Source organism: Capsicum annuum, chromosome 3 (genome assembly GCF_002878395.1).
Source record: "Capsicum annuum cultivar UCD-10X-F1 chromosome 3, UCD10Xv1.1, whole genome shotgun sequence".
Classification (NCBI taxonomy): Eukaryota; Viridiplantae; Streptophyta; class Magnoliopsida; order Solanales; family Solanaceae; genus Capsicum; species Capsicum annuum.
Genome location: NC_061113.1, coordinates 116,648,128 through 116,658,560, shown reverse-complemented (window position 1 = coordinate 116,658,560; position 10,433 = coordinate 116,648,128). Strand labels below are relative to the sequence as shown.

At 33.4% G+C, this 10,433-nt stretch overlaps 1 protein-coding gene and 1 long non-coding RNA gene across 6 annotated transcripts in view; one reads left to right on the top strand and one right to left on the bottom strand.

The window, feature by feature from the left end:
- The first annotated feature begins 2,297 nt into the window (after positions 1-2,297).
- LOC107863554 (G2/mitotic-specific cyclin-1) lies at positions 2,298-7,631 on the top strand. 5 transcript variants are annotated; one of them, XM_047408254.1, is made up of 10 exons: positions 2,298-2,535; positions 3,634-3,854; positions 3,958-4,193; positions 4,879-5,005; positions 6,212-6,275; positions 6,359-6,497; positions 6,589-6,645; positions 7,077-7,122; positions 7,285-7,404; positions 7,495-7,631. In XM_047408254.1, the coding sequence occupies exons 5-10, from the start codon at positions 6,221-6,223 to the stop codon at positions 7,510-7,512; spliced, it is 435 nt and encodes a 144-aa protein (XP_047264210.1). In that variant the 5' UTR covers positions 2,298-2,535; positions 3,634-3,854; positions 3,958-4,193; positions 4,879-5,005; positions 6,212-6,220; the 3' UTR covers positions 7,513-7,631. The 5 variants fall into 5 exon arrangements, with proteins under 5 accessions (XP_047264210.1, XP_016565008.1, XP_047264211.1 ...); XM_016709522.2 differs by having other exon boundaries at positions 7,260-7,404; XM_047408251.1 differs by lacking the exon at positions 7,495-7,631 and having other exon boundaries at positions 2,299-2,535; positions 7,285-7,452.
- The window catches only part of LOC107863555, a 9,711-nt gene continuing 6,775 nt past the window's right edge, over positions 7,498-10,433 (bottom strand). Inside the window, exons 3-4 of the long non-coding RNA XR_001672321.2 lie at positions 7,785-8,123; positions 7,498-7,639 (exon numbers count right to left, since the gene is read on the bottom strand). This is a non-coding gene — a long non-coding RNA (uncharacterized LOC107863555). The remainder of the gene's footprint in view (positions 7,640-7,784; positions 8,124-10,433) is intronic.

The following is a 10,433-nucleotide window of genomic DNA, read 5'->3' as shown; positions in this document are numbered from 1 at the left end:
ATATTTTGGGCATGGAGAACTTTTATCTGTTGCATGAATAATTCATCACTTTTTTTCTTCTTTCTTAGTATTTGTCTTTAATAATTTATTTTTCATAAGAAAGAGTTTTGTACAAATATCTTGGGATGAAAAAGAGGGGAAAAAAGGGGTAAAAATTAGTTATTGTATGAGGTTATATTTTATTTATATCGAATCGAGTATGATTTTGATGTATTTCTTAATTATCTTTTATAAATTGAATAATTTTTTTGTGGACAATTTTACCCATTGCTTTTAAAAATATCAAATATATTTCATATGCTGAAAAATAAAATTATTGATAAAGTTAAGGTAATAATATAAATTAAGATCAAATTATTTTTAAAATCTATTTTCTGGTCAATTGAGAATCAATATTTTTAAGCATCAACTATAGAGAGTCAATTGATTCTCGCTGTTCATTTTATTGAGTCTGATTTTTTTCTTAATTTAGTATAAAATTACGCTTAAAGCACCACATTTAACTGGCATGATTTTTTGTCATGTGAAATTATAAATAAAATCATATATTTTTTCATCACACACAAAAAGACTTGAGTAAAATAATTGATCCACTTGATGACTTTCATCTTCATCTTCCTAATTGCAAAGATGAACTTGAATTGAGAAATTAAAAAAGAAATTAATTATATGCTCATAAATTAATTTGCTAATATTTTTCAATTTTTATGATCTTTGCAAGTATATATATATATATATATATATATATAATCATGTTATTCTTAAAATATCAAATTATTTGAGTGTGGGTCCGGACTTATCATAGGCCTTATAAAACTATACTATATTTTACTTCACTTTACTACTAAATAGAAAGGTGAGTAAGGAACAACCAAAGGTAGTTTCGTAATTCCACACTTATAAAAATCCTGCCTTTCATAACTCTAGAATACTCCACACTAGGGGTGTGCATCGATCGGTTTGGTTTGATTTTACGTGTTATTGGTTCGATTTATCGATTTTTAATTTTTAAATATGTAAAATCAATAACCAACCAATAAGATATTTTCTTATAGATTTTGGTTTAGCGATTTTTGATCCTTAACGGTTCGGTTTTTTGTTTAACCAATAAGAAAATACTTGTAAAATATAAATAGTAACAACTAACATAAAAAAATAAAATCTTAATTACTGTCAAAACCTACGCAATGCATTTTAGCTTACAAGAATCTTCAAACTTGAGCTGAATGTTAGTTAGGAAAATAATTGAATCCTAATTGTTGGAAGCTATAAATGTTCCAAGTTTTTTATTACGATAATAGCTAGAGCATATAATCTATATACATATCTATCTATCTATCTATCATAAATATATAACATAAATAGAGATAAAATAATAACTTAGTGTATTCTTATTGGGTTATCGGTTTAACCGATAACCCAATAAGCTAAAATCGATACCGAATCATTTACCCAATAATTTTTTTTATAAAACCAATAAAAAATCGCTAACCCGATAACCCAATAACATTTTTATCGGTCGGTTCGGTTTTTGCACAGCCCTACTCCACACCTTTCATAACTCTAGAATACTCTATTGTCAATCCAATCACTTTAGGTATGCTCCTAGATGTTCACGTTTCTTTCTCTCTTATTTTCTGTTCTTACAGCTTGTTTGGATGGTGGTTTCCCATGATATGGTATGATATGGTTATCATGGGAACCGTGTTTGTTTCCATGATATTGATGGCATGGTTTGATACTATTCCATGGTTTGGAAACTATGGAATCCCTCATTTTTCTGAACCACCAATTTGGTGGTATGCCATGGTTTTCCTTTTTTTCTTTCAATTATGCCCCTGTATAATTTTGTTTAATCCTATTTTATCCTTACCCTATTTTTTTATTCTCTTTTCTGCTTTTTACGATAACCTCCCAGCAGCTTCAGCAACAATAAAGGCGAGGCTTCTGCTAAAAGCTCAAGAAAAGAAAAACAATGGCGAGGCTTTTCTTTACAGTAAGCCCAAGAAAAAAAATATTTCGGTCCTTTTGATAATTCTGCTAAAAAGTAATCTAAGAGGCTTCGAATTTCAATTCAAAAGTTCAAACTTGGAAGGGTACAAGAATAAGAAGGGAATAGTCAATTTTAGTAATAATCAAATAAGGATATTTTAGTAAATTTATCTATTATCATACAATATCATACTGAGTAAATAAAAAAACTATTATTAAACCACAATAAATATACAGTCAATCCAAATATGATATTGTACCATATTACACTGTACCATACCATATAATGCTGTACAAACCACCATCCAAACAAGCTGTTAGTCTCTAATTCAAGGCTAGCTTGATTTTGTATCATCAGAACGTTAATGGCCTATTTGCAAATGAATTGGCAGCCGAATCTATTTAGCCATAGACGCAAAACTGGTCCTCCATTAGGGCTTAAAAACATCGTCAATGCCTGTTACATCAACTCCGTTCTTCAGTGCCTTACTTATCCATCTCCACTGGCTTATTTCTGCCTCAAATCTCAACATTCCGATTCATGTAATTTATTTCTCTTCCTTTTATTACCTGTTTCGTTTTGTGTTGTGTTTATGTCCTATTGAAGTAGAATTGTTATTGGGGATTCGTATAGTTGATTCCGATTAGTTTCGTATTGTCGCGTGGTAGCAGCTGTTATTGTTATTTTTTGCATTGTGTATGCCTTATTGAAGTAGAATTGTCGCGTTGTAGCAGCTGCTAAAGATAAACATATCTCTTAGTAAGTATTCTGTTTCAGCTTTTTTTGATCAAAGACAAATCTTAGTTTACTTTTAATCTCGATAAAGAAAGCCGGTTGCGTTAAAGATGAATAGAGCTAGCAAAATTATGAATTATTAAGGAGTCATTGAAGATCAATATGTCAGTCAATAGGAACTTATACAATGAGATTACAAATTTAAAATAAATTAGAAACTTGAAATAGCAGTTTTGCATATAATCGCATATTTAAAATCGTTTTGGATCTTTGACGCAATTTTAACTTTATATAAAATTGCAACAAGCAGCTGGCTTAGCAGGCTATTTACTTTGTGGATGCGAAAATCTAATAAAATTAGAATGATAGAGTGTGCCATGGCCCATGCACAAGGATGCGACACAAATCAAGAAATGATCTAAACTTTTCAAATACTACACGTGATTTCCAGCTCTAGAAGCTGTTCTCTTATCTAGCATTTCTTTCTCCTCATTTTTGAATAAAGTTGTGACCGGGTTCTCCTTCTACTTCACCATGTGGGGTAGGATGTAGACCCTACTACTTTGATTTAATATGCATGAGTAAACACCTCCATACTTAAGTTCGTTTGGGTATAATAGTGACCTAAAGATGTAAGTTCTGTCTCTATCTTTTATAAACAACTTGTAACTGCAGCTAATCATGTTTGATTCGTAACCGCTGAATAAGTAAAGCCTATGGCATGCTGCAACTAAACCTTCTTGATTCATTAAGTGCTGATACGTAGAGTCATCCAGAAAGTTGATGAGTCAATTGTGCAACTTCCTAAGCAGTCTTAGCTCCTTCTCTAGTCTTGCCGGCCTTGCCCTTCTCCTGTTTTCTCTTATTTTTTGCTGTCATGTAATATCTAGCTGGTTGTTGATCAGCTTTGATTGGGACATCAGTTGTCCGAGCGGGTCCCACCATAAGACCTGACGTTGTGAAGGGTTTAACATAAGGGCATCTTCTCCAACGACTGTAAATTTGTGGTTGGTCACTGTGAAGAAAAGCTGCTGGTTCATTCCAGCGTTGATAACTCGAAGAAGGTTGGAACTTAGTGAAACTCACTTGATGGTGATCGGAATCTTATCGGCGACGTTCCTTCGGAGTAAGTTATTATGCTACAACATTTTATGTCAGACATTTAAAATTAGAAGACAATATTATAATGTGTAATTACATTCACTCATTGTTCTATTTGGATGTTACAGAGGCAATTGTACATTATTGGAAAATGTTACAACTTTGATAGCATGATTTGGAGACATAGAAGGATTTGTTCGCAGGTGCAATACATGCTTCTGCTCTTAGACACTTTGCTAGCAGCAGGTGATCCTCACTTTGAGTTGGAGATTATTGAAGTTCCGCAAAACATGAGCAGCTGATGTAACTGAAGAAGAGGCTAAATTCTTACTAACTGGTACCTGCAACACCGAGAATGTAGCAGGTTAGACTGCTTTCCACAAACATTTTCCTCCCAGTTTATCAAAAAAATGTTTAGTCAAAACCCTAGAAAGGTCAGTCCAGTGCACCAAGCATCTCATGTTCACACATGGTTCGGTAAAGGGCTAGAGCCCCAATGGGGTGCGATATTAGATGATCTACCCTGACGCAAGCATCACTGTTTGATTACACCGCTCGAACCCGCGAGTTATAGGTCACAAGAAGATAACTTTTACTGTTTCTCTAAGCCTACACTTCTTAGGTCATAACACTACATTTTATATTTGTTTTCAAAATACAAACGTATATCATTTTTGTAATAGCATACTGATAAGAGGTTAAAGAATTTATATCAGATCCTACCATCACCACAGCTACTTTGCATATATCATTTTTGTAATAGCATATTGATAAGAGGTTAAAGAATTTATATCAGATCCTACCATCACCACAACTACTTTGAGGGAAATGCAACCATTCAACACTTGAGTGTTCCTTGAGTAATGACCAAAAGAGAGAAGTTGGACACTTCTACTTACATGTTTGTCATCTGGACCCTTGAACCCATTAAAAAACACTATTTTGCATTCTTTGACAGTTGACTTTGCCTATTCATGTGTTTTGTTTTCATGGTTTTGAAGGATGGAAAATGACTCTTGCATTGTGTTTGCTTTTTGGTTAATTTGCAGAGGTAACAGGGAAAGTTGAGGCAGAGGACTTTGAGAAATTGGCTAAGGAGCTTCAAATTCCTTCTGCTCTTGAGATTATGGACAAAGCACTTGAGAAATTTGGGGATGACATTGCTATTGCGTTCAGGTACAATTTTGTACTGCTCGTAATTTGTATTTAGGTTGTATTGTATGGATGATGTTTCTATGTCGTGCACAATAAACATTGGAATACATCTACAAGCTATTGGAAGTGTAAGATATTTAGAACAGCAATGTTGAATAACAACATGAGAAGTTTCAGGATTTAGGGACAAATATATATTTGGTCGTCGTAATCATTAAATTCATGTTCTTATTCTTATATGAAGATTTTATTTGGTAGACTGTATAAGAATAGTGTTGAACAATGGTGGGGTATTAGTAAAGTTGTTTAAGATATTTAGAGCTTTATTAAGGATTTGTATATTATTCCGTATCTTGAGCCGGGGGTCTATCGGAAACAACCTTTCTACTTCTTCGGAGGTAGTGGTATGGACTGCGTACATCTTACCCCCCAGACCCCACTATGTGGGAATATACTGGGTTTGTTGTTGTTGTTGTTTAAGATATTTAGAAATGCGATGTTGAATAACAAAATGAGAAGTTTCATGATTTGGGGACAAATATATATTTGGTCATCGTAACCATTAAATTGATAATATTTATTCTTTTCATGTGGGCAAAACTGTAAGTCTGCAATTTGAGATGCAGTTACGGTAATATCTATTTGCACCGTTAAAAAAGATAGCAACATAATCCATTTATCATATATCTGCAGTGTTGATTTTTAAATGTCAAATAGGAAATGCTTTAATGTACTTGCTATTTCCCAGATAAGAAAACATATTTTCATGTTGCGGTTTGAGATATAAAAACTTCTTCCAGGAGGAACAACATGCCCAATGCATCTTCACTTGCTATCTATTGTAACTAATTGATTTTCAATTATTATATGCAACTAAACTTTTTAAACATATACAATGGTTGACCACTTCTTTATAATAATGAAGAGAAGCTTTGTCCCCAAAGGATGTCTGATTTGTTGAAGCATATGAGAGAGATGGTGTGTACTGATTTTTGTGTGTTGTTTTTTCATTTTATATATATATATATATATATATATATATATATATATATATATATATATTTAACCAGACAAATACCCATCATTTTCTCACATTCCCCAGTTCTCTCCCTTTTTCATTTGTTCTATAATCAAGATTGATCAAGATTCAATCTTGGGAGCTTTTACTTTTTTGGGTAATTGAAGAAGAAAAGTTAAAGATTCTTTTTTTTTCTTCCATTCATCAAGAAAAAGAAAATGGCTATCACTGATGAGAACAAATCTACCATGATCAAGAACTCAAATGGTCAAGGTATATAATTTGGCTTAGATTTGTTTTTGTGTAAAAAGTACTTGTTTTTTTTAATGTTTCTGGTTGTTTTTTTCATTGTTAAGTTAAAGGTAAGGGTGATATGAGCACCAGAAAGTTTGGTGGAGTGGAAAGAAGAAATAATAGAAGGGTTTGGGGCATGATTAATCAGAATTTGGTCGGTGGTAATGGATATCCTTGTGTTGTTAATAGAGGCTTATCTGGGTAATCTCCTTCTTCAATCTTTTTGATTTTAAATTGTTTTGATTAGCTTATGATTGAGTCTTATAGCTCATGGTGATTTTCTTGTTCTCAGTGCTAATGGAATTGCAGGCAAGAATCTTCCTGTTCGTGCTCATCGACCCATCATCAGGTTAGACATTCCACTTGTTTGTCTGGTTTTGAATTGACACGAGTTTAAAGAATTAAAGAGAACTTTTGAATCTTGTAGTCTGATACCTGTATGTGTAAAAAGTTTGAATTAAGGAGTTTCCAAAAAAAAAAAAAGATAACTTTAGTAGTCTACTCTTTTTTGTTTGTTGAACATAGTAGTAGTTTGTCCAACTATCAGCTTTTGGTTTGTCTGTACATATCTCTTTGCTAATAAAGTCTATTGTTTACCGTAAAAAAGAGTTGCCAAAAAAGAAAGAAGATCTTTTTAAAACAGACTAAGAAGGAAAGTAACGCAAACCATTTGAAACGGATGGATTATATATTGAAATGTTGTTCCATCTTTGTTTTGCTTATTTTGAATTTGATGTTCAATACACTGATATGTAAATATAACTTAATTTGTCAATGAAGGGGTTTTGCTGCACAAGTTGCTAACTCCCAGCAACGTTGCTCAGAGGTACATACTAGCTTTTTCGTTCTTATATAGTAGTAATAATGAAATTAGATTTTATTGTCATCGATGACTCAGATATAATAATCTTTGATTTTTTTGAACAAGAGAAAGAAACCTAAGATAGCAACTAAAACATTCAGTGTATGGGAGGATATCCCTCCACAGATGTTGAGGAAAATGAAGCAGCTAAAGATCAGCCTGTCCCTATGTCTTTGGGAAAAACTGAAACTGCGTCAGATGTTTCTTTTCCCCTTTCTCCGCACACAAATTGGCTTTTGCAAAAATGTAATTAAAGCAACTTCTCCCTTGGCTTATCCAATTTCTTTTCCTTAAGAATAATTTTTGACGTGATTCTTGGATTGATGTTATTGTTAGGTTGACACAGTGGCATAACATTTATCGTTGTTGAAAGACATGTTTTCATGAACGTGTTATCACTGTTCTCTGGGATTGGCGGTTGCTGAAGTCGCTGTTCACCGTCTCGGGATTCAACTGAATAATGCGGCCTCTGTGGAAATATCTGAAGTCAACAGGAACATTGTGAGAAGCTGTTGGGAGCAAACTTTTATCTTTTTAATCGTCTCGCTTAATTAACATTCACCAATTAAAAACCTTAATGTAATGTGTAGTACATAAAATTTGCAGAGGATGAGAGAGATCCATACAAATACCCAATCAAGGCCAATATCAGATCGGCCTTACGTTGTGGCTTGTTCATGGTTGTCAGCCAGGAGATTCATTAGTGTTCCACTACTCTGGCCATGGCACATGAGTACAAGACCAGGACGGTGATGAGATTGATGGGCACGACGAATCACTATGCCCTGTTGATTATGAGACAGACGGGAGAATACTAATGCTTGATGTAATGAAACTTCACATTAGGTAATAGTAAAAGTAGTATGTCAAATGTCTTCAAGCAGGGCTGGATACTTTATGTGGGAAGACCATCGAATCAGCTTATACAAAGGCACCAGAGGAGAAATAGCTACCTCTATCAGCACCTGTGACGACCATTAAAATTCCGGAGATACAACGGTTAGTAATTGTAAATATTCATTTTTATACTGACTTTCAAATGTCTGAACGAATTAAAAAGACACTTGCAAACACCAAACTGTAAGTGCAGTAACACGGCTAAGCTAAAGGAGTAAATGCAGGTACTAGAATGAGGTTGTGTATTCCTAAACATGTATTTATTTGGAGGTAAGTTTATTAATGTATTAATTTTATTATATTTTCTATTAAAACAGATCTACATGATAACCTGAATTTAGGTGGCCATTATCGATATGACAACTCTTTGGGTAAGCTACTTTAGGTCAACGCGATAACTCAAGATCTTGGTTATGTTGTGTTGGATCCATTGCCAGGTACGGGGCAAGAACGCACATTCTGCACCACTCAGGGTGTTTGTTACTACAGGAGTGTCCTCAGAGGAAGCCTAGACAGAACAAGAAACAGAAGGGATGCTATATCAATTGCCGCAGCAAGTGTGAAGCAACTTGCAAGTGTAAGCATTTGCATATCTTCTACTAGCTTATATCAGCTATGTTGTTCGGACTCTCCAAAATGCTCAGCACATTCGTGTCGGATCCTCAAAAAGTAGTCATCCAGCATGTGCCCGAAAACATTTTGAAGAGTCTTGAGCAACATAGCCTGTCAGTGCATTTGAACAATGTGCTCGAGAGATTGGTCACAGCAACAACTGCATCCCCTATTGTAGAATTTATAAATATTATCTCTAGCAATGTAAATAGCCAACAATCACTATCATATGTAAATATGAGCATCCGGTAGTATGTTATTTCCATGATTGTATAAAACATACATTTAAACTCATTTTTATCAACTGGTCCAATGAAACGGAATAGTCCTTTGTTGTTACATCTTTTTTTATTCTACTATACGCGCAAAGGCGGATCCAGGATTTGGAAGCTCCGGGTGCCACCCTGTTTTGAACTATAACGTATACTCCGTATAATATTTTAGGTTAGTGGAGTCAATATTCACAAGGTAAACTATAATTATATATATCAACAAAAGTTGGTATAGCATCAAGGTTTGCCTAGTTGGTGTCATTAAGGGTTTTGTTAAACGAGGTCAAAGGTTCTACTCTACATAACTACATTTTGTTTTTTAATGAGAAAGCAGAAAGTATAATGCTGAAAAATCAATCTAAAAAAGAGTCCTAAGCTGGGTTCGATTTTGTAATGAGAAAGCAAAAAGTATAATGCTAAAAAATAATCTAAAAAAGAGTCCTAAGCTGGCTTCAATTTTTTAATGAGAAAGCAGAAAGTATAATGCTAAAAAATCAATCTAAAAAAGAGCCCTAAGCTGGGTTCGATGCTAAAAAATCAATCTAAAAAAGAGTCCTAAGCTGGGTTTGAACCCGCGCTGCTAGGTAAAACCCAGTCGTCTCAACCACTTGCACCGTCTGCTGGGTAAAACCCAGTAGTCTCAACCATTTGCATCGTCAGCTTGCTTTGTAATGTGGGTGTCAAGCATAATAATTATACGTTAACTGATATATATATATAAATATACACATAAATATACAGGGTTTCAATCGAGAAGTGTGGGTGCCGAGGCACCCCAATCCAGCTACATAGATCCGCTCCTGTATACGCGTTGGGCCCATGCAACGCACGAGCATACCTATCTAGTACTATGTATAAGGGAGAACATCTCATTTTGGTAGTCCTCACATGATTGTATTTTGTCTATTTTATCTTTAATTAAGTTTTAATGACCTTTCAAGATCTCATCCATTTTAGTAAATTTGAACAATTACATGTGTATTTAAAATACTATACAAAAATGATATATATATATATATATATATTAAATCATGTTATTCTTAAAATATTAAATTATTTGAGTTTGGGTCCGAACTTATCATGGGCCTTATAAAACTATACTATATATACTATATATAAGGGAGAACATCTCATTTCGGTAGTCCTCACATGATTGTATTTTATCTATTTTATTCTTAATTAAGTTTTAATGACCTTTCAAGATCTCATCCATTTTAGTAAATTTGAACAATTACATGTGCATTTAAAATACTATACAAAAATGATAGTCATAAAGAAGTGATAGTGACACTATAAAATATTATTTATCCAGCTAAATTTAAAATTAATTCAAAATTTTACTATCGTCTTTTATGTGGGATAATAGTAATTTAATTAAAAAAAAAATACTTTTTTTAATCCTCACAAGAAATTTGTGAAGCTTTAATAAATTTGTAAGAGCTCATTTAAGAAACATCTAAAAAAAGTATTTTATTGAGTCTGACTTTTAATTAT